The following is a 25,363-nucleotide window of genomic DNA, read 5'->3' as shown; positions in this document are numbered from 1 at the left end:
GCGGTCATTATACAGTATGGAGCATCATGTGCAGTCATTATACAGTATGGAGCATCATGTGCGGCCATTATACAGTATGCATGCGGTCATTATACAGTATGGAGCGTCATGTGTGTTCATTATACGGTATGGAGCGTCATGTGTGGCCATTATACAGTATGGGGCATCATGTGTGGTCATTATACAGTATGGAGCATCATGTGCGGTCATTATACAGTATGGAGCACTGTGTGGCCATATTTTTTTGTTTATAATTATTGTATATGAAACAGTGTGATCAGCAGTGCTAAATGGGTGTGGTTGGGACGTGGATATGGGTGTGACTAATTATGAATGGGTGTGGTCAGAGGCGTGGCCTAAAATTTGCCGCGGCGCGCTTCGCGCGACGCAAACTTTGTCCCTCTTTCCCGTCTTCAAAAGTTGGGAGGTATGTAAACCTACGGCCTAGCAGGTAGTACCTCATGGTATCTACGGCCCATTTTATGGCTGAGCACTCCTTCTCGATGATGGAATAGTTTCTCACACAAAGAGAGCTTCCAGCTCAGATATAGGATGGGAGGCTCCACCACATTCACTTCATGAAATAGCACGGCTCCCAAGCCGACATCTGACGCATCTGCCTGGAACACAAACTCCTTGCTAAAGTCTGGTATGACCAGAACCGGATGTCTACACAGAGCCTGCTTCAGTTCCTGGAAAGCCATCTCGGTCTCAGCAGACCATTGAATCAACGTCCATCTTGTGTCTTGAAGGTCGGTCAACAGCACGGCAATCATGGCAAACCTTGGGATAAACCGCCAGTAGTAACCCACAATTCCAAGAAACGCTCTCACTTGCTTCTTTGGAAAGTGGTTGTGGCCATTTCTGGATTGCCTCAATCTTGTTAATCTGGGGCTTGATCCCTCCCTTCCCGACAACATAGTGTCACGGCCACTCCTTCTGCCTGCTGCCGGGACCACCGCCGCTCCCCCCGCTCATACTTACCTGCTGCGGCGCCCTCCTCCTGCAGGCGCGCGTCCTCTCCTTTATTCTTCTTCGCTCCCTGGTTCTCGTCAGGTGCGCGTGCGCAGTGCCCACTCCAGCACTTCCTCTTTCTGATTTACAGGCGCTCTGTATCTCCTCTCTGTGATCCTGGAGGACCGTGACCCGGAAGTCCTTCAGCACTCCATGTATTTAAGGCGATTCCTTCCTCTGCTCCTTGCCTGTCTGTCATTTGTGCTTCTGTGACTCAGGTTCACCTTTGTCTTTGCACTGCCTGTTCTGTTCTGAGTCTCAGCTCTGTCCAGCCAGTGCAGCTTCTCTGCCTTTCCCAGGCTTCCTTGTCTCCTCGTCCAGTCCAGCCTTCCCAGTGTCTGCTCCGTACTCTGTTAGTCTGGTGTCTCTGTCATGTACTGCTTCCTTTGTGTCTTCCCCTTCCTAGTGCTCCTTTGGTCTCGCCTGTACTCAGCGCTTACCAAACTGTACTTCATCTTACTCTGCTCTGTCCGTCCTACGCCCAGCTTCTCTATTTTGTACCTCCTACTACCTTTCTCCGGATTCCAGCTTCTGCGGCAATAGTCTCCCTTGGGTCTGCCACTAACGCTCCCTGTATAGGGGGTGGTCTGCCTGGTCAGCTCACCCTTGGGAGGTTCGTTGTCGTGGATCTGCGGGTCCACTCCAGGTGTTCCAAAAGATCTCACACATAGCCTAGGTATTTGGCCCCATCCTTTCCTATGGCACATGTTTTTGGGTTTATGGTGAACCCTGCATTCGTCAACGCATCCAGAACTGCTTGTACCTTTTGTAGACTACCCCAGTTTGGACTGAAGACCACAATGTCATCCAGGTAGGCGGCGGTATACTTCTTAAGTTTAGCCAGGATCCGATCCGTAGCCCTCTGGAAGGTTGCTGGAGCCCTCTGGAGATCAAAAGGCATTCTGGTGTATTGGAAACACCCATCAGGCGTCGAGAAGGCAATTTTCTCCTTACCACTCAGGGACATGGGGATCTGCCAGTAGCCCTCAATGAGTTCATCCACCCGGGGCATTGGCTACGCATCACATTTTGAGACCTCATTCAGTTTGCAGTAATCATTGCAAAACCCTAACATCCTCTTCACCTCATTTGCTATTACATTCCTACGTGCTTCGGGAATTTTATAGGGCCTTAGGTTCACCCTTACATGTGGCTCTTTCAACATGTCATGCTTGACCACCTGCGTATGCCCTGGCAACTCTGAGAACAGGTTCCGATACTGTTATCTCAGGGCCGGCGTGAGAGTCTCTGCAACGGTGACATCGTCCACTGTGGCTTTGCAACTGGCTCCCAAGCAAGGGGTTTCCAGCGATTCCCGATCTCGCCATGGTTTGAGCAAGTTCACATGGTATATTTGGTGCGGCTTCCTTCGGCCTGGCTGGTGTACCTTGTAATTCATCTTGCTCAGTTTCTCCACCACCTCGTATGAGCCTTGCCACTTGGCTAGGAATTTGCTCTCCACCATGGGGATAAGCACTAGCACGTGGTCCCTTAGCTGGAACTGCCTCACTCTCACTGAACGGTTATGTACCCTTGCCTGTGCCTGCAGAAGATGCTCCTTCATGATTGGCATCACTTTCGGCATCCTCTCGTGTAACTGGGCGAAATGCTCTATGATGCTCCAGTGTGGCATGACCTTGCCTTCCCAGGTTTCCTTGGCAATGTCCAGGAACACTCATGGATATCGACCATACAGGAGCTAGAACAGTGAGAAGCCAGTAGAAGCTTGAGGAACTTTTCTAATTAGGAAGAGCAGGAATGGAAGCAGACAGTCCCAGTCTCAACCGTCCTTCTCAATGACCTTCTTGAGAATCGCCTTCAAGGTCTTATTGAAGCGTTCAACTAGGCCTTATGTCTGCGGATGGTAGACTGAGGTTCGCAGCTGGACAATCTGAAGGACCTTACACAACTCCCTCATTACCTTGCTCATGAAAGGGGTTCCCTGGTCTGTCAAAATCTCCGTCATATTTTTTGATTATTCAAAAAAATATGAATAAGTTCCCAGGTGATAGTCTTGGCCGAGAAGTTTCTTAGTCGTACTGCTTCAGGGTACTGTCAATATCACCATTACACACTGAACGGGAAACCACTGGGTAAATCTGACAGGGAGAAGGACTTGGGGATCCTAGTTAATGATAAACTTACCTGGAGCAGCCAGTGCCAGGCAGCAGCTGCCAAGGCAAACAGGATCATGGGGTGCATTAAAAGAGGTCTGGATACACATGATGAGAGCATTATACTGCCTCTGTACAAATCCCTAGTTAGACCGCACATGGAGTACTGTGTCCAGTTTTGGGCACCGGCGCTCAGGAAGGATATAATGGAACTAGAGAGAGTACAAAGGAGGGCAACAAAGTTAATAAAGGGGATGGGAGAACTACAATACCCAGATAGATTAGCGAAATTAGGATTATTTAGTCTAGAAAAAAGACGACTGAGGGGCGATCTAATAACCATGTATAAGTATATAAGGGGACAATACAAATATCTCGCTGAGGATCTGTTTATACCAAGGAAGGTGACGGGCACAAGGGGGCATTCTTTGCGTCTGGAGGAGAGAAGGTTTTTCCACCAACATAGAAGAGGATTCTTTACTGTTAGGGCAGTGAGAATCTGGAATTGCTTGCCTGAGGAGGTGGTGATGGCGAGAGCAGAACAATATTGTATCATACAATTATTAGGTTCTGTAGAAGGACGTAGATCTGGGGATTTATTATGATGGAATATAGGAATATAGGCTGAACTGGATGGACAAATGTCTTTTTTCGGCCTTACTAACTATGTTACTATGTTACTATGTTACTGGGTCGCATAGTCCATGACCACTAAGATGTATTTGTGCCCTCGTGCAGATTTAACTAGAGGACCCACTAGATCCATCGCAATCCTCTAAAATGGGACCTCTATTACAGATAACAGGACTAGGGATTTTGGAAGTGAGTAGAGGGAGCAGTTATCTGGCAGGTGGGGCAGGATCTACAATAATTTAGCATCTCCCGGTCACACCCCGTCAAGTAGAACCTCTGAATTTTCTCTATCCCCAGATGACCCCCAACACATGTGAATAGGCCATGTCTAAAACCCTCCATTGGTAGGGACCTGGGCAAGATCCAACATCTGAGCAGAGCCAAAATTTTCCCCAGAAACCCCCGGATCAGGAACCTTGGCCTCACTGACCACTGTCTCATCCTCGTCACCTTCCAGGACGCACAAGGGGATCTCCTCCACCTCTGGCTGTGACGGGGATTGATCAGGGTTGAGTTGGCTTCTGTCCATCCCAACCTTTCCCCACAAGTCCCAAAACATGCTGAAGTTCTGCCCGATTATTACAGAGTGTAGCAAGTCTCTCACAACCCTGACCTCTTGGGACTCAGTGTCACAGTTTGTTTTTATATAGACTCTGGCGATGGGGCAGTCCTTGGCATCGCCGTGGATACAGCGGACGGCCATCTGTTTCCCTGATATCAACTGTTGGGGGAGTGTGGCCCTTATCAGGGTCACCAAACTCCCCGAGTCTAATAGTCCTGACACAAGCACTCCACTTATGGTCACGTGACATGACTGCGGCCCCTCTCCGGGCTGATGGTCCACACTTCAAGTGGGATAAGCTTAATACGAGCAGAACCTGCTTAAGTTGCAATCCATCTGCTCAGAAGACAAAGAACAACGGGCCATGAGGAGTTAGGATCTCGTCCATGGCTCTCTGGAAGGTAGCTGGAGCACTTTGTAACCCGAACGGCATCCATGTGTACTGGAACCATCCATCTGGTGTTGAGAAAGCAGTCTTTTCCTTGGCTTCTTGGGACATGGGAATTTGCCAATACCCTTTTGTGAGGTCTAGGGTGGTAATGTACCGGGCCAGCCCTAGGTTCTCAAAAAATATATCATCACGGGGCACTGGGTATGTATCGAACTTAGAGACCTCATTCAGCTTCCTATCGCAAAACCGCCATTCTACATCTGGTCTCGGCACTAAGATTATGGGACTGAACCAGCCAGTCTTGGATTCTTCAATGACTCCCAAGCTCAGCATCTGCTTTACTTCTTTTGAGATCACCTCTCAGCAGGAATCTGATATGTCTTCAAGTTTACCTGGGCATGAGGCTCAGTCAGAACCTCATGCTCTATGATCTTAGTACAACCTGATAGACCTGTTCTCAGAACTCTGATCCGATGTAGCAACTCTCAGAACTTCTGCTTTTCGGCATGTGACCTACCACGTCAGCTTCAGGATTAGCCACCAAAAACGGAGCTTCCATGGGTTCACTATTTTGCCATGGCTTAATCAGGTTGACGTGGTACCAGTGCTATCCACTGAGAAGCACAGTGGCTCAGTGGATAGCCTTGCAGCGCTGGAGTCCTGGGTTCTAATCCCACCTTGGACAACATCGGCAAGGAGTTTGTATGTTCTCCCCGTGTTTGCGTAGGTTTCCTACGGGTTCTCAGGTTTCCTCCCACATTCCAAAGACATACTGATAGGGAATTCAGATTGAGCCCCATCGGGCACAGTGATGATAATGTGTGCAAAACTGTAAAGAGCTGCAGGATATGTTAGCGCTATATAAAAATAAAGATTATTATTATTATTAGGACTTTCTTCTTCCTGGTTGGTGGACTTTATAGTTGACGTCTTCAACCTTTTCAACTGCTTCATAGGGGACCTGCCACTTGGCAAGGAATTTGCTCTCCACTGCAGGTGCCAGCACCAGTACTCGATCCCCAGGGCAGAAGTGTCTCACCCTCGTGGATCTATAGTACACCCTCGCATGTGCCTCTTGTGCTTTGAGGAGGTGTTCTCTCACGATGGGCATCATCTTGGCAATCCTCTGTTGCATCTGAGCCACATGCTCGATCATGTCTCCTTTGCAACATCCAGGAGCCAACGGGGGTGTCGGCCATTCATAAATTCAAAAGGAGAGAACCCAGTAGAGACTTGTGGGATGTCTCTGATGGTGAATAGAAGGTACGGTAGTAGACAGTACCAGTCTAGGCCATCCTTTTCTACGACCTTCTTCAACATGGCATTCAAGGTTTTATTAAACCTTTCCACAAAACCATCTGTCTATAGATAGTAGACGGAGGTCCAGAGTTGGGTGATTTGCAGAGTTTTCCACAATTCCCTCATAACCTTTGCTATGAATGGGGTCCCTTGGTCCGCTAGGATACCCTTATGCAACCCTGTTCTTGAAAAGATGTGGACCAATGCCCAGGCTATACACTTGGCGGAGTTTTGTAGAGGAATGACCTCTGCGTACCATGTAGCACAGTCCAATACCACCAGGATATACTGATACCCTCTGGCAGACTTGACCAGGGGTCCCACTAGATCCATGGCTATATGATCAAATGGCACTACAATAATAGGTAACAAGGTAACGGCACTAAGGGGCTACAGAAGTGGGCCACTGGGGAGGACAGCTGGCAGGTGGGAGAGGACCTATTATAATGTACGATTTCTCAGTGACAAATGAGCCAATAGAACCTCTGAAGGATCAGTTCCCGGGTTTTTTCTATGCCCAGGTGACCACCTAACACATGTGCATGGGCCATGTCTAACACCCTGCGTCTGTACAGCTCTGGCAGCAGTAACTGCGCAATTACCTCCCCTCTAAGCTTGGTGACCCAATATATTAACTCCCCATTCACATCAAAGGATATTGGCGCAGTGCACGGGGGGGGGGGGGGGGGTGTCACATACATGATATTGGCGCAGTGCATGGGGGGGTCACGTACTTGATATTGGCGCAGTGTATGGGGTCACATACATGATATTGGTGTAGTATATGGGGGTCACATACTTGATTTTGGTGCAGTATATGGGGATCACATACATGATATTGGCGAAGTGTATGGGGTCACATACGTGATGTTGGCGCAGTGTATGGGGTCACATACGTGATGTTGGCGCAGTGTATGGGGGTCACATACTTGATATTGGTGCAGTATATGGGGGTCACATACTTGATATTGGTGCAGTAAGAGGGGGTCACATACTTGATATGGACGTGTAGAGGGCGAACGCCCGCAGGCTGGTCATCTCCTTCTGCCGCGTCTCCTCCACGTTGCGGTGGAATATCTGCTCCCATGAATACAACTTCAGCAGTTTGATTCCGCGCAGCATCTCATTCGTTTTCTTAAGGCGCTCGTTGGAATATTCCTGAAACATGGAGCATTATAATCTTCACTAATCCATTATAAGCCAGGGTGCGGTACTACATGGGGGGCAGGATCTCGTACATGTGATCTCAGGCTCTAGCAGGAGAGGATAATCTATATATATATAATTGTCTAAGGGTCTCTTTGTCTGTAACCGAAATCCCGCGTCGCTGATTGGTCGCGCCCGGCCGGCCTCGACCAATCAGCGTTCATAAATAAACTACATATACTCGAACGAGAATGACATGGAGGACAGTCTGAGAGGGAGAGAATAACATGAAGGACAGTCTGTGAGGGAGAGAATAACATGGAGGACAGTCTGTGAGGGAGAGAATAACATGGTGGACAGTGTGTGAGGGAGAGCATAACATGGAGGACAGTCTGTGAGGGAGAGAATAACATGGAGGACAGTCTGTGAGGAAGAGAATAACATGGAGAACAGTCTGTGAGGGAGAGAATAACATGGAGGACAGTCTGTGAGGGAGAGAATAACATGGTGGACAGTCTGTGAGGAAGAGAATAACATGGAGAACAGTCTGTGAGGGAGAGAATAACATGGTGGACAGTGTGTGAGGGAGAGCATAACATGGAGGACAGTCTGTGAGGGAGAGAATAACATGGTGGACAGTCTGTGAGGAAGAGAATAACATGGAGGACAGTCTGTGAGGGAGAGAATAACATGAAGGACAGTCTGTGAGGGAGAGAATAACATGGAGGACAGTCTGTGAGGGAGAGAATAACATGGTGGACAGTGTGTGAGGGAGAGCATAACATGGAGGACAGTCTGTGAGGGAGAGAATAACATGGTGGACAGTCTGTGAGGAAGAGAATAACATGGAGAACAGTCTGTGAGGGAGAGAATAACATGGAGGACAGTCTGTGAGGGAGAGAATAACATGGAGGACAGTCTGTGAGGGAGAGAATAACATGGAGGACAGTCTGTGAGGGAGAGAATAACATGAAGGACAGTGTGTGAGGGAGAGAATAACATGGAGGACAGTCTGTGAGGGAGAGAATAACATGGAGAACAGTCTGTGAGGGAGAGAATAACATGGAGGACAGTCTGTGAGGGAGAGAATAACATGGAGGACAGTCTGTGAGGATGAGAATAACATGGAGGACAGTGTGAGGGAGAGAATAACATGGAGAACAGTCTGTGAGGGAGAGAATAACATGGAGGACAGTGTGTGAGGGAGATAATAACATGGAGGACAGTGTGTGAGGGAGAGAATAACATGGAGGACAGTGTGTGAGGGAGAGAATAACATGGAGGACAGTGTGAGGGATAGAATAACATGGAGAACAGTCTGTGAGGGAGAGAATAACATGGAGGACAGTCTGTGAGGGAGAGAATAACATGGAGGACAGTGTGTGAGGGAGAGAATAACATGGAGGACAGTGTGTGAGGGAGAGAATAACATGGAGGACAGTGTGAGGGATAGAATAACATGGAGAACAGTCTGAGAGGAAGAGAATAACATGAAGGACAGTCTGTGAGGGAGAGAATAACATGGAGGACAGTCTGTGAGGGAGAGAATAACATGGTGGACAGTGTGTGAGGGAGAGCATAACATGGAGGACAGTCTGTGAGGGAGAGAATAACATGGTGGACAGTCTGTGAGGAAGAGAATAACATGGAGAACAGTCTGTGAGGGAGAGAATAACATGGAGGACAGTCTGTGAGGGAGAGAATAACATGGAGGACAGTCTGTGAGGGAGAGAATAACATGGAGGACAGTCTGTGAGGGAGAGAATAACATGAAGGACAGTGTGTGAGGGAGAGAATAACATGGAGGACAGTCTGTGAGGGAGAGAATAACATGGAGAACAGTCTGTGAGGGAGAGAATAACATGGAGGACAGTCTGTGAGGGAGAGAATAACATGGAGGACAGTCTGTGAGGATGAGAATAACATGGAGGACAGTGTGAGGGATAGAATAACATGGAGAACAGTCTGTGAGGGAGAGAATAACATGGAGGACAGTGTGTGAGGGAGAGAATAACATGGAGGACAGTGTGTGAGGGCGAGAATAACATGGAGGACAGTGTGTGAGGGAGAGAATAACATGGAGGACAGTGTGAGGGATAGAATAACATGGAGAACAGTCTGTGAGGGAGAGAATAACATGGAGGACAGTCTGTGAGGGAGAGAATAACATGGAGGACAGTGTGTGAGGGAGAGAATAACATGGAGGACAGTCTGTGAGGGAGAGAATAACATGGAGGATAGTATTTGAGGGAGAGAATAACATGGAGGACAGTCTGTGAGGGAGAGAATAACATGGAGGACAGTCTGTGAGGTATAGAATAACATGGAGAACAGTCTGTGAGGGAGAGAATAACATGGAGGACAGTCTGTGAGGCTGAGAATAACATGGAGGACAGTCTGTGAGGGAGAGAATAACATGGAGGACAGTCTGTGAGGTATAGAATAACATGGAGAAGAGTCTGTGAGGTATAGAATAACATGGAGGACAGTCTGTGAGGTATAGAATAACATGGAGAAGAGTCTGTGAGGGAGAGAATAACATGGAGGACAGTCTGTAAGGTATAGAATAACATGGAGAAGAGTCTGTGAGGGAGAGAATAACATGGAGGACAGTGTGTGAGGGAGAGAATAACATGGAGGACAGTCTGTGAGGTATAGAATAACATGGAGAAGAGTCTGTGAGGGAGAGAATAACATGGAGGACAGTCTGTGAGGTATAGAATAACATGGAGAAGAGTCTGTGAGGGAGAGAATAACATGGAGGACAGTGTGAGGGAGAGAATAACATGGAGGACAGTCTGTGAGGGAGAGAATAACATGGAGGACAGTCTGTGAGGGAGAGAATAACATGGAGGACAGTCTGTGAGGGAGAGAATAACATGGAGGACAGTCTGTGAGGTATAGAATAACATGGAGGACAGTCTGTGAGGGAGAGAACAACATGGAGGACAGTGTGTGAGGGAGAGAATAACATGGAGGACAGTCTGTGAGGATGAGAATAACATGGAGGACAGTCTGTGAGGGAGAGAACAACATGGAGGACAGTGTGTAAGGGAGAGAATAAAATTTTTCCCCGTTTTTAAGTTTATCATATGGTAAAATAAACGGTGTCTTTGAAAACTATAAGTCATCCTGTAGAAAACAAGCTGTCATACAGCGATAGATGACTAATAAAGTTTTGACTCTTAAAATAAAGACAGGAGAAAAACAATGGCAGTGTGTCCAATGGGTTAAAACATAAATGTAAGCACCAATGTTTATATGAATACTAGATGGTGGCCCGATTCTAACGCATCGGATATCTACTATATAATCGTCTAATTCTGTCTGTCTGTAATGGAAATCCCGCGTCGCTGATTGGTCTCGCCAGCTGCCCATGACCAATCAGTGACAGGCGCAGTCCAGCCGTGAATTGGCCCGGAATTTGAACCACGCTTTGCTGATTGGTTGCGCCCGGCCGGCCGCGACCAATCAGTGATATTGGCGCGGGATTTAAACACCGCTTCACTGATAATGTATATATTTTACCTGGAAAATCCTGTGTATTCAATGCATTATTCTTAAATCTTCAAAAATCAGCTACATACATATTCTAGAATACCTGATGCGTTAGAATCGGGCCACCATCTAGTGGTGAAATAAGAATGGGGAGCCCTGGACTAAAGTAACAATCCGAGAAATCACAGGAGTCCGAGCCCACGTGAGCTGACAGCTAATCTCTCGGATGTAAGAGATAACGAAGTCTCCAGGACATAATACACATCATGCAAACACATAACGCACACACACTACGCTCCACATTACTGTACAGACAGGAGGTCAGCGCCAGAAAGGTGTCGTCTTTTCCCATAATGTAATGAACGTCTTGTGTCTTCAGTCTTTGAATCACTGACATCAATCTCATACACCTGAGACAATGAGATGCCAGGTGAACAATTTCAGCAAAACTCCTTAAGGACTTTCCACATTATTAAGCAGCCGCAGGTGTCCAGCAGTATGAGAACGGAAAGGATCTCCGCTGACGGAAAGCGTCACACAGTGCAATGCCTGGGACAAGGTATGAAAACATTATATATTTCACGGAAACGTAAGGCTATGTGCGCACGTTGCCGATTTGCTTGTGTGAGATTCTGCGCGGTTTCTGCCTCTCTTGGCAGAAAACGCAGTTGAAAATCTGCGCTTTTTTATACAGATTTTCATGCGTTTTATGTTAATCCATAGAGCTAAATAAAGATATATTATTAAAAAAAAAAAAAGAATTGTGACGTCAGTTCCTTGTTTAACCTCTTCAGCCAGATACCCTCATTAACATTAAATAAAGACACACACACACACACACACACACACACACACACACACACACACCAGCCCATGTAGGAGCATTAACATAATCAACCTACATATGATGTAACAAAAAAGCAACTGTCAGAAATCTGCGTGAAATGGAGTATCTGTTTATTTTTCAAAAAATGTTTTTTAAAAAAATTCTGTGGGCTGTTGTATTCTGGGAAGGAGCCAATATCCATAAAGGTTCCCAAGCTACTAATATCAGCTCACAGATGTTTGCTTAGAAGTTACTGGCCAGTTTACAGGTGAACCCCAGAAAGAAATTGACATGGGGTCCCCCTATAAAATCAAACCAGAAAAGGCTAGGCAGACAGCTGTGGATTATATTAATAGCCTGAGAAGGGGCCATGGACATTGGCACTCCGCAGGCTAAAAACATCAGCTCTCAGCGGTCCCAGAAATGGCGCATCTTATAGATGCGCTAATTCTGGCCCTTAGCCTCGCTCTTCCCACTTACCCTGTAGCGGTGGCAAGTGGGGTTCATATTTGTGGGGTTGATGTCACCTTTGTATTGTCAGGTGACATCAAGCCCACAGGTTAGTGATGGAGTAATGGAGGCATCTATAAGACACCTATCCATTACTAATCCGATAGTTACATGGTAAAGACACAGCCAGAAATAAGTCCTTTATTTGAAATAATCACACAGACTCCTTTATTGAATCTTAATTAACTGAAGGCCTCATCACCGACACCCTCATCTCCTACAACAAAAATAAAATAATAAACCAACATATAATACTCCCTGTCCACCGTAGTCCATTACTGAGTGTCCCACGAACAGTCACATCGGGATACACTGTGGGAGCGACATCAACATTAACAGAAATAAACACATGAAATAGATCACTCTGGCTGTAATGACTCTATAGAATATAGGAGATTCACTTTTTGTATTGAAGAACTGAAATAAATTGTAAAAAAATTCTAATTTTGTGAGAAGCACGTGTATTACACACACACACACATACATATAACACACACATATTACACACACATATACATATTACACACACATATATGTTACACACATCTACATATTACACAGATACATAGTACACAGATACATAGTAAACACATTACACATGAACATTACATACATATACATGTTACACACACGTTACACACACATATACATATTTCACACACATGTTACACATATACACATATTACCTACACACATCTACATATTACACATATATATATATACATATTTAACACACATATTGCACACATACACATAAATATTACACACAAATATTACACATGCATATTACATACATATACATGTTACACAAATATACATATTACACAGATATTACACATGCACATTACATACATATACATGTTACCCACACATACATATATTTCACACACATGTTACACATATATACATATTACATACACACATCTACATATTACACACATCTTCATAGTACACATATATATATACATATTTAACACACATATTGCACACATACACATAAATATTACACTATTACACACAAATATTACACATGCATATTGCATACATCTACACGGTACACACATTACACATGCACATTACATACATATACATGTTACAGACATATACATATTACACACACATATTACACACATCTATATATTGCACACATATACATAATACAAACACACATGTACATATTAAACACACCTTTATATTGCACACATATACATATTACACACACATATTACATACTGTCACAGATCCCAGGGAGGATATCTTTATCATCCCCACCACTCACACTAATATGCCATGAATATTAGTCGTTTGGTCGTCCCAGTTCTTTTCTGAAGGGGATTGATTTACCGTATATCCCACTTCCCAGTTTCGGTTTGGAACTTGCAGCTCTCTGGTGCCCCCTTAACCTCAGGTCAGACAGGGTACTGCACCTAGGATAATTAGTCACCAGAAAGGCTGCCTTACTTTGTACTGGCTAATGGGCACACTGTAGCGAGTGCGATATAACTACTCCCACTCGGGTGGGAACAATAATTATCAACACTGCCGTCCATCACTACCAGGTCTCCCAAACACACAGGACAACTCTGCTGCCACCAGCTCCAATTTCTTAATTAATTCCAGAGCCAACCCAAATTAGTAGCATAATTCACATCAGAGGACGTGACAGTACGTTATAGAGCAAGAAGAAAGGAAGCTAGTAATTTTATATATTTTACTCCAAAAGGTAGGCAGTGTTTACAAAAGGGTAAAAAGATATTATAAAAGAAGACAAGTATCTTACGTACAATTACAAATAAAAAGGGATTAACAGAAGAAAATCCACTTACGCTTCTTTCATATCGTTTAATGGTACGCCGTGTGGTGGCTGGGGGGAGGGGACTTTCCCCAAAATCTTCAGGTCAGATTGCACAGCCTGTCGTCGCTGAATCCCCGGCAAAAGGCAGCCCCTTGTCTGGGCCTCTGAGTTTTATACCTTTGCCCAAAACTAAGGGTCTCTCCACCCTGGATGACCTCATGGGGTGGGCAGAGCTATAGAATGCACTCCTCTTTCTTGAGTATATGAAAAAACATCATCCCACATATCTTGGCGTATGAACCTCGTAGAAAGACGACACCTGTGTCGTTATGCTCAGCGCGACACAGGGATTCGTTTAAGTATAGACATAGGGTATATGGGTGACCGAGTTACGTAGTAATCTGTCTCTCAATTGTGCTGTTCTGGAACCTAGAAAACTCACTGGCTGATAGTTCTACCGAGGCACAAGTCAAAAATGTATTTGTCCCACTTCTATCATTAATCGGTGCCATGATATGCATATTTGCAATGACAAAGGAACCTTGTTTTTTTTCCATGTGTTTCCACTTGTACTTTCAGTTTAGAGCCATAAAACTCCTCAGTGAACGTTGTTGGCATGCTGGTCTCACATTACAGCTGTATAGCAGGGGGGGGGGGGAGGTAGAGTGGCTTAGAATTTCAGCCTGTGCTGGCAGTCAGAGAGGAGAGGGGGGTCAGAGAACCCACAGAATGTGTCTGGAACCATGGCACCTTCTGAAAAATCACTCAGACCATGGCATTTTTTACATTATCGTGACACCTCCCCCTTTTGGATGGTGCTACAGAGACAGAAACTCTCAGTACTCCTCCATGCGCACCTCAGCAGGTTCGCCCTAGCGGGACAACCCATATGCATTGCCATGCTCGCTGCCCTTTTTGTTACACGGTAAAGTCGAACTGCTGGAGGGCAAGGCTCCCGCGTAGCAACCTTCCGTTGGTTCCACACATGACTTGTAGCCAGAACAGAGTGTTGTGGTTGGTCACCACAGTGAAGGTGCAACTGTACAGGTAGGGCTGCAATCGTTGCAGGGCCCAGACCATGGCCAGGCACTCCTTCTCAATGGTGAAATAGGTGACTTCCCTCGGCAGAAGCTTTCGGCTCAGGAACAACACGGGGTGCCCTTGGTTCCCAGAGTCGACCTGGCTGAGCACAGCACAGGGCTGTTTTCAATGCCTGGAAGGCCCCCTTACAGCTGTCTGTCCAGTGGACTGTTTGGGGTAGCTTATTCCTGGTGAAGTCCGTCAAGGGTTTTGCCAGGCTACTATAGTTTTGTACGAAACATCTAAAATACCCTGCAGTGCCCAGGAAGAACATCACTTGTTTCTTGGTCCTGGGGGTGGGCCAGGACACGATTGTGTCCACTTTCCCGGGCTCTGGCCTCATGGAGTTCCCGCCTAACCGGTTCCCCAGGTAGTGGACCTCTCTCATGCCCATCTGGCACATTCCCAGCTTGATGGTCAGTCCTGCTTGGTGAATTCACCTGAGCACCTCCTGGAGATGCTGCAGGTGTTCATCCCAGGAGGAATTGAAGACGGCAATGTCATCCAAGTATGCCAGCGTGTACTTCTCCAGTCCCTGAAGCAGGTAGTTGACCATCCGCTGGAAAGCGGCAGGGGCATTCTTCATGCCAAATGGCATGACTGTGGACTCGTACAGTCCAAACAGTGTGATAAAGGCGGACTTCTGCGCCTCGGGGCTCAGGGGAATCTGCCAGTATCCCTGTCACGATAATGTGAATATGACATGTTTGAGTATCTACCTAACAGTTTCATGGCTTTTCAGACACACGATGTGGGCCTTTCCGACCCCCGTCTTCCCAGTCTGCCTGAGTGTTTAATTCAAAACCCCTCATTTTCCCCCTCCCTCCAAGAATTTATATGGCTTTACACTGTGCGGTCAGACTCTGTGAAAATCCCTCATTCCCCCTCCCACCGGGGTACTGGTTAAAACTGATATAGGAAGCATGGGCTTCTATTGTGCTTTTAAGGTTATATATATTGGCACCGATCAGGGTTAGAGATATAAGAATGATATATTCCGGAAGTCCATCAAGGGATCTATAACTCCCTGAAATCGCTAGAACCTAAACCCAACGAGTGCAAAGTGCGGGTTTCTCCGTATGCGGGTCATAGAAGTACGCCGTGTTTACACTTAAAAGAATCGCACCAACGTGGTGCACCTCTTAATCCTGGTGGCTTTCATATACGAGATTCATACAGCGAGAGAGGCATAAAAATGGGTGCCATACCTCTAAGTAAAGGGGAGGTTTCAGCCTCTAAATGAATTCACCCCAGGGGGAGGGCTTTGGTTTTAGACTAGGAAATAAGTAGTGAAGCAGGAGTCTTCACCTGTCTTTGTCTGGGGTCTAGCTGCTATACAGGGGTGATGCATTTGGATATATGCTCGTTCTTCCCCCCACAGTACACGGTCGGCCATGAATTAAGATGTCATAATGAAATGTAAGTGTAATAATTATAGGCGATAACTCAGGAGACTCTTTGCATGGAACAAGACAACTATAGGACACAGTTTTATAAGTGGTAAAGTCTATATTATCACACGGTGATTCAAACAGGTGTAGAGAGAAGCTCAAGTCCATAACACTTGGAGTAAATATTAAACGTAGCTTAGCAGTCTATAGGAAACTTCAGAGGAAAATGCAATCAAGCAGAAAGTCTATGAAGCACAGTTATTCTTGAGGATACTTGACATGAATAAATCCTTTTCTTAGTCCAAACACAGATAGATAAGCTTATAAGGCAGTTCAAATCATATCTTAGCTCAACCAGGGAGGCCTGGTTAATAGTCTCTGGTTTTTGCAGAGCAGAAACAGCTTACATGTCCAGCAAATGCAGATGGAAGTAAACACACGCAGCAGATGAAGGAGGATTACTGGAAACTGGTGTATGCAGCAGGAACTCAGAGCAGAGTAGCAGGATCACCACACAGGTTCATAGGAGCAGGTATATAGCCAGGGAGTAATCAGAGGTCAGGAGCTGGATGCAAGGCAGAATACTCTAGCAAGAAGGAATATAAACCAGCTCACCCGTGATGCATAAACCAATCTTCAGGAGCACGGACCCGCTGTGTCCAGGCGTATAGAATCCAAAAAAAGAAAAGAATGTCCAGCTTCACCGAATCCGTAAAAAAGACTTTACTTTATTCACAAACTTTTAAGCATAGAGGATACAGACTTCAGCACAAGCCATATGGGTAAGAATCTCAATGCGTTTCTGGAGACTAAGCTCCCTTAATCATGACCATGATTATGACCATGATACATAGCAGGCAGCTTTTCTGGCAACTAATTACTCTAGGTGCAGTACCTAGACTGACCTGAGGGTAAGGGGGCGCCAGAGAGCTGCAAGTTTCAAACCGAAACTGGGAAGTGGGATGTAGATAAATCTCCTTCAGAAAGAACCAGGGGCAACCAAACAACCCTGGTTCATTACAAATTGGTGTGAGTGGTGGGGATCATAAAGGTATCCTCCCCGTGAACCATGACATATTGGTGGCAGCACGGTGGGATTTCTGACAATCCCCGACTCAGATCCATTATGGACAGGTATTTTGCGCCAGCTAACCGCTCAAGCAGCTCCTCGATGTGCGGCATGGGGTGCGTGTCAAAGGCTGTGATGGCGTTGAGCCCCCTGTAGTCAACGCAGAACTGGGTGGTACGATCCTTCTTTGGCACGAGAACTACAGGTGAGGCCCACATGCTCTTTGACTGTTGAATCACCCCCAGCTGTAACATCTCATCGATCTCCTGGCGCATAACTTGCTGCACCTCGTCGGAGATCTGATAGGGTGTTCGTCGTAGTGGGGCATGATTCCAGGTGTCCACCTCGAGGACCGCTAACTCAGTCCTTCCAGGTCGGTTGGAGAACATGGCCCAGAAGGGTTCCAGCATGGTTTGCAGCTGCGACCGCTGGGGTTCGGTTAACAAGGCGCTTACCTCCACGTCCTCGATAGACCCACCGGCCTTGGCTTGGCCAGCATGTCCAGGAGGGGGTCTTCCTCCCCATCTTCGAGCAGGCTGCAGACCGGTAGGACGTAGGCTTCACGTTCGTGATGAGCCATCATCATATTGACGTGAAAGGCCTTTCGCCTACTCTGAGCGTGGTCAAGCGTGACCACGTAGGTGACTGGGTTGAGCTGTTGGTGGATGACGTACGTGCCTTCCCAGATTGCCTGAAGCTTATCCTTACGGGGATACGGTGACCAGAACCCACACCTTTTAACCCACCTGGTAGGTCCGCTCCCGGGCGTTCTGGTAGTACCAGTGCGTCTGATCAGCCTGAGCCTGCAACAGGTTGTCATGCACCAACTGTGTAAAGATCTGCGTTTTGTCACGGAAGCGAATGACATACTCCACTATGGACACTTCAGAAGAGTTTGGCTCCTCTTCCCAGGATCCCCTTACCAACCCAAGGGGTCTCTGGACTCACCTGCCATACAGGAGCTCGAAAGGGGAGAACCCCGTCGAGGCCTGCAGAATATCTCAGTAAGCGAAAAGCATGTGTGGGAGATAACGCTCCCAGTAGCGTCCTTGGGTCTCAACCAGCATGTGTACTGTTTGACAGTACCGCTGAAGCGCTCACACAAGCCATTAGTCTGTGGGTGATACGCACTCGATACCAGACGCTTCACCTGCAATCTCTTACAGAAAGCCTCCATTAGGTGAGACATGAATTGGGTCCCTTGAAAAGCATCTCCCTGGGAAATCCTACCCGTGAAAAAGATGGCCAACAGTGCATCTGCCACCTTATCTGCCCTAGTTGCGGACAGAGCTACTGCCTCTGGGTACCGGGTAGCGTAGTCTACCACAGTGAGGACGTATTGCTTTCCAGACCTGCTGGGGAAGGCCAGCGGGCCCACAATGTCCACCGCGATCCTCTGGAAAGGGTCCTCTATCACTGGCAAAGGGATCAGGGGAGCCTTAAGAGCGGGCCCCGCCTTCCCCACAATTTGGTAGGTGTTACAGGAGTGGCAGTAGTTAGTCAAATCTGTCCCCATCTTGGGTCAATAGAAGTGTTGAGACAGCCGGGCCTTAATTTTGTTGTTCCCCAAGTGTCCAGCGAGTGGGTTCTCAGGGGCAATCCGCAACAACTCACCCCTGAATTGGTGCGGGACGACCAGCTGTCTTTCCCTCAACCACTCCTTTTGAGATTTTCCAGGTACTGTCTCCCGGTACAACCTCCCTCGCTCCCAGAACCCCCTCTCCTTATCAGTCACGGAGGTGGGCATCTCGGTGAGGTGTCTCAAGTTCTCCTGGCTCGCATCTGAGTGCATAGCAGCCTGGAACTCCTGGCTGGAGGCAGCCAGAAGCGACTTCAGGGTCCCTTCCCCACGGGAAACTTCTGGGACCTGATCTGGGTCCATCTCTAGTTCAGTCACCCCTGTGACTGAGGAGGGTCCAGAAGGGAGAACGTTATCTGCATTCCGGGCAATCTGCAGTTGACAGCAGCTACGTAGGCTGTCTTTCCACAGGCCCATCAGCCGGCGCTGCTATGGGTACTACCTCCCCATCCACCTCCATTACTTCAGGAGCAGTGCTACTTATGGGGCAGTTACCTTCCTCTGTGGCACTGGTCAGTTGCACGGCATCACCTTCCTCACGGTTCCCTTGTATCTCCCCATTTCCCTCAGCACCATCGCTTGCTCCTGTTAGGGGTTCCTCAGCCATCCCACCCCGCAGAATGACGTGGCTGAGCACTCCTGCACCTGTAGACACATCATTCTTAGGAAATAAATGGTTAGCAGGTAAAACATGCACATTTTCATCATCAGCATCATCAGTATTACCCTCGGCATTTTCAGAAAAATGGTTGTCAGGTACATCATTAATCGGTAAAGCATTGTCAGGTAACAGATGTAATTTCCCATCGCTATCATCAGCATTTGCTTGGGGAGGGGAGTCAGGGACATAGTATGCAACCATCCTCCCCAAATCAGTCCCCAATAAAACATCGGTGGGCAAGTTATCGGACAGCCCCACTTCCTTCGCCTCGACCCCGCAACCCCAATCTATATACACCGGGCCATTGGCAGGGGACAGTTGATGCCCCCAATCCAGATGACAGTGAGGGCTTTCCCCGAAATAATCTCTTCAGGGGCCGCCAGTTCGGGTCGGATGAGGGTTCGTTCAGCCTCGGTGTCCTTGAGGCCTGTAGCGACATGGCCCCCCACGGTGACGTGCTGTTTCATAGACCCTCCCTAACGCCCCACCCACCAAAAGAACTGCTGCATTAGGCCCAGGGGCCTTGGCTGGGGGATTCTTATGTTTCTCTGGATAGTTGGCGTTGATATGACCAGTCCGTTTTCAGGAAAAACACTGGCGAAGGTCGGTAGTAGGCCTGGTGCTGTTGGCAATGGGGACAGGGCCTCTGGTGAGTTGACTGACAAGGGTACTGGCGTTGCTTGCAGGCTTACTCTCTCTCCAGCTGGCGGTGAAGGTGACTGGCTTCCGCACTTCCGATTTACGGTTGGCCTCATAGGCGTCGGCAATCTGCGCTGCTTTATCCGCGTCTTTGGGCTCTCGGTCCATCACGAACTGTCGCACCTCAGCTGTGCACAGGTGTAGAAACTGGTCTTTGATCATCAGGTGTCACAGCTGCTCAAAGGTGGTCACTGACAGTCCTTGGATCCACTGGTTAAAGTGGGTCCTGAGTCCATGCACCACATCGCTATAACTGTCGTGTGGGCCACGTTGGAGGTTCTGGAACTTTCTATGGTAAACCTCAGGTGTTAGCTGGTAATTCTTTATCAGGGCTTGCTTAATGGCCTAATAGTCTTCATCTTGGACTGGCGGGAAAGATGCAGACGCCTCTAGAGCTTTGCCTTTTAGCCCTGGGGTCAGGTATCGGGCCCATTGGTTATCCGGTAGCCGGTACTGTCGGCAGGCTTTCTCAAAGCCCCGAGGAAAAGTGTCCAAGTCCCCGTACTTTTCCATCACAGGAAAGTGCTCTGGCCAGGGTTTAGGCATCTGAGCGCAGTTGGGCTCACGGTTCCGCGTGGTAGATGGTACTGCCCCAAGTTGGGCCATCTGCAGTTCATGGGCCCTCTGAGCTTGGGCCTCCCACTCGGCTCTCTCCGCCTTTTGGAATTGCAGGACCAGCTACAGACGTCTCTCTGTGTCATCTGCTGAGCATTGTTGCAGAGCCAGCTGCAGGCGGGGGTCCACGCTACTACCCTGGTTGCAAGTAGGTCCAGCATTCAGTGGTTGGACCTCGGCCGCAGCACCACCTGCGCTGGTGCTGGCTTCTGCGTCTACTGGGCTCTGAGAGCGGTTTTGAGCGGCTTCCCATTGCACCAGATCCGCGACCAGTTGGTCTTTGTTTTTGCCCGCAGAGTCAATCTGCTTCGACATGCACAAGGCAATAAGAGTGTCCTTGGTCTGCTTCTTATAAAAGGTTTCTCCCAGCATAGCCATGGTTGCCAAATAAAAGATAGGACAGAAAAACGAAGAGAAGGGTAGGGGGTAATCGCTATACACTCTATCGTCTCAGGACTAGTAAACACTGAGCTCGTTCTCCAAAAAGTTTTTGTGCAGAGTCCTCACAAGAACTGTGCAAGATTTTAGTGAGAGGAATGATTGCTCAAACCTGACCACTAATGCTCTATTATTCCACCTCTCTGCCATAAATATGTCACGGATCCCAGAAAGGATTTCTTCATCATCTCCACCACTCACACTAATATGCCATGAACCAGGGTTTTTGGTTGCCCCAGTTCTTTTCTGAAGGGGATTTATCTATATCCCACTTCCAAGTTCCGGTTCGGAACTTGCAGCTCTCTAGCGCCCCCCTTACCCTCAGGTCAGACGGGGTACTGCACCTAGGATAATTAGTCGCCAGAAAGGCTGCCTTACTTTGCACTGGCTAATGGGCACACTGCAGCGAGGGTGATATAACTAATCCCACTAGGGCGGGAACAATTATCAACGCCGTCCGTCGTTACCAGGTCTCCCAAACACACAGGACAAATCCGCTGCCACCAGCTCCGATTTCTTAATTAATAACGGGTCCGGAGCCAACCCAAATTAGTAGCGTAATTCACTTCAGAGGACGTGAAAGTACGCTAAAGATCAAGGAGAAACGAAGCTAGTAATTTTATATATTTTACTCCAAAAGGTAGGCAGTGTTTACAAAAGGGTAAAAAGATCTTTTATAATATTATAAAAGAAGACAAGCATTGTATGTACAAACAACTACAAATAAAAAGGGATTAACAGAAGAAAATCGACTTACGGTTGGTTCATATCATTCAATGGTACGCCGTGTGGTGGTGGGTAGGGGACCTTCCCCCAAATCTTCAGGTCAGATTGCACAGCCTGTCGTAGCTGAATCCCCGGCAAAAGACCCCCCTTGTTTGGGCCTCGGAGTTTTATACCTTTGCCCAAAACTAAGGGTCTCTCCACCCTGGATGACCTCATGTGGTGGGCAGAGCTATGGAATGCACTCCTCTCTCTTGAGTATATGAAAAACCATCATCCCACATATCTTGGCGTATGAACCTCATAGAAAGATGACACCCGTGTCGTTATGCTCAGCGTAACCTAGGGATTCGATTAAGTATAGACATTGGGTAGCTGGGTGACCCAGTTACGTAGTAATCTGTTTCTCAATTGTGCTGGTTCTGGAACCTAGAAAACTCACTGGCTGATAGTTCTACCGAGGCACAAGTCAAAAATGTATTTGTCCCACTTCTATCATTGATCGGTGCTATGATATTTTCATGTGCAAGGACAAAAGAACCTTGTTTTTTTTTTCATGTGCTTCTACTTGTACTTTCAGTTTAAAGCCATAAAACTCCTCAGTGAACGTTGCTGGCACGCTGGTCTCACATTACAGCTGTATAGCAGGGGGGAGGGAGGAAGAGTGGCTTAAGGCCCCGTCTCACATAGCGAGATCGCTGCTGAGTCACAAGTTTTGTGACGCAACAGCGACCTCCATAGCGATCTCGCTATGTGTGACACGTACCAGCGATCAGGCCCCTGCTGTGAGATCGCTGGTCGTGTCGGAATGGCCTGGACCGTTTTTTGGTCGTTGAGGTCCCGCTGACATCGCTGAATCGGTGTGTGTGACACCGATCCAGCGATGTCTTCACTGGTAACCAGGGTAAACATCGGGTTACTAAGCACAGGGCCGCGCTTAGTAACCCGATGTTTACCCTGGTTACCAGCGTAAATGTAAAAAAAACCAAACACTACATACTCACCATCTGATGTCTGTCAGGTCCCCCGGCGTCTGCTTCCTGCTCTGACTGAGATCCGGCCGTACAGCGAGAGCGCAGCACAGCAGTGACGTCACCGCTGCGCTCTGCTCTCAGTGTACGGCGGCTCAGTCAGAGCAGGAAGCAGACGGCAAGGGACCTGACGGACATCAGATGGTGATGTTTACCCTGGTTACCTGGGTGCTGCAGGGGGACTTCGGCATCGTTGAAGACAGTTTCAACGATGCCGAAGTCGTTCCCCTGATCGTTGGTCGCTGGAGAGAGCGGTCTGTGTGACAGCTCCCCAGCGACCACACAGCGACAAAACAGCGACGCTGCAGCGATCAGCATCGTTGTCTGTATCGCTGCAGCGTCGCTGTGTGTGACGGGGCCTTTAGAATTCCAGCCTGTGCTGGGAGGCAGAGAGGAGAGGGGGTTCAGAGAACCCACAGAATGTGTCTGGAACCATGGCACCTTCTGAAAAATCACTGACCATGGCATTTTTTACATTATCGTGACACATTCATATACATATTACACACACATATCACACACACACATATTACACACATACATATCACACACATCTATATATTGCACACATATTACATACATATACATATTACACACACATACATATAACACACTGTCACGAATACCACCTTATATGTCAGGGATCCCACCAATATGTCACGGTTCACGGGGAGGATGCCTTTATCATTACCACCCCTCACACCAATTTGTCATGAACCGGGGTTGTTTGGTTGCCCCTGGTTCTTTCTGAAGGGGATTTATCTATATCCCACTTCCCAGTTCCAGTTTGGAACTTGCAGCTCTCTGGCGCCCTCCCTATCCCTCAAGTCAGTCAGGGTACTGCACCTAGGGTAAATAGTCGCCAGAAAGGCTGCCTGCTATGTTCTGGCTATTGGTCACGCAACAGCAAGGGCAATATAACTACTCTCACTCAGGCAAAAACAATAATTATCAATGCCGCCGTCGCTACAAAGACTCCCAAACGCACAGGACAAATTCTGTTGCCACCAGCTCCGATTCTCCAAGTATTAACGGGTCTGGAGCCAACCCAAATCAGTAGTGTAATTTACTTCAGAGGAAGCGACAATTCGTTATAGAGCAAGGAGAGACAAGCTAGTACTTTTATATTTTACTCCAAAAAAGGTAGGCAGTGTTTACAAAGGTATAAAATGATATTATAAAGGAGACTAGTCATATATACAATACAATTACAAATTTAAAAAAAGGATTAAAATTGAAAAGAACACTTACAGGTTGTTATGTCATTGCATCATCATGGCTGGCCGTGTGCTGAGGAGGATGCACACATCTAAATGCATAGCACGTCTCTATAGCAGCTAGACCCCAGACAAAGATCCTGCAAGACTGCTTCTCAATAAGTTATTTCCCAGCCCAAAACCCAGACACTCCCCTTGTGGTGACCTCACTCATATCTCCCTTACCCTACTCTATGTATAACTGCCACCTGAAGAAGACGGAACTATTCCGTTGAAACGTGTTGTGGAAATATCAAATGAAGACTTTTTAATACCAGCTGAACTGTGTCACTTGCGCTCTATATGACCGGTCCATTTTTACTTCATCCTGTCTTATCCACTTCTGAAGCACCCGGCCGGCCGGAGCTGCAGCGTGCTACTTGCACTACAAAACTCTCATTGCCAGCTTGGCGCTCCTGTGAAGCCACCTATTCTGACTCTTCACCATTTGCTCTTGGATGTAGCAGAGCTCAGTGTGCGCGATAATACAGAATCAAATACCTCATGTTCCTGAGAAACACACACATCTATATATTGCACACATATACATATTACACACATATATTACACACATATATATATACATATTACACACACATATTACATGCACATACATATATTACACACACATATTACACACATACACATATTACACACACATCTATATATTGCACGTATACATATTACACACACATATTGCATACATATACATATTACACACGCATCTATATATTGCACGTATACATATTACACACACATATTGCATACATATACATATATATATATTACACACACATATTACATACATATACATATTACACACGCATCTATATATTGCACGTATACATATTACACACACGTATTGCATACATATACATATTACACACGCATCTATATATTGCACACATATACATATTACACACATATATTACATACACACATATATATATATATATTACACACACATATTACATACATATACATATTACACACGCATCTATATATTGCACGTATACATATTACACACACGTAT

The 25,363-nt window shown here is 47.0% G+C and overlaps 1 protein-coding gene across 4 annotated transcripts in view; it reads right to left on the bottom strand.

Annotated features, from left to right (window-relative positions):
- Positions 1-25,363, bottom strand: part of ABCC8 (ATP binding cassette subfamily C member 8) — a 458,344-nt gene that overhangs the window by 255,239 nt on the left and 177,742 nt on the right. For all 4 annotated transcript variants that reach the window (XR_013220972.1, XR_013220971.1, XR_013220970.1 and 1 more), the window contains exon 10: positions 7,009-7,171. Coding sequence is in view for 1 of the 4 variants with exons in the window: in XM_077281846.1 (XP_077137961.1) it covers positions 7,009-7,171 (163 nt within the window). In the remaining 3 variants the exon portion in view is untranslated. The remainder of the gene's footprint in view (positions 1-7,008; positions 7,172-25,363) is intronic.

The sequence above is a fragment of the Ranitomeya variabilis genome, chromosome 2, assembly GCF_051348905.1.
Source record: "Ranitomeya variabilis isolate aRanVar5 chromosome 2, aRanVar5.hap1, whole genome shotgun sequence".
NCBI classification, from domain to species: Eukaryota; Metazoa; Chordata; class Amphibia; order Anura; family Dendrobatidae; genus Ranitomeya; species Ranitomeya variabilis.
Note: the sequence above shows the minus strand (reverse complement) of the source record. Positions and strands in the feature narration are given on the sequence as shown.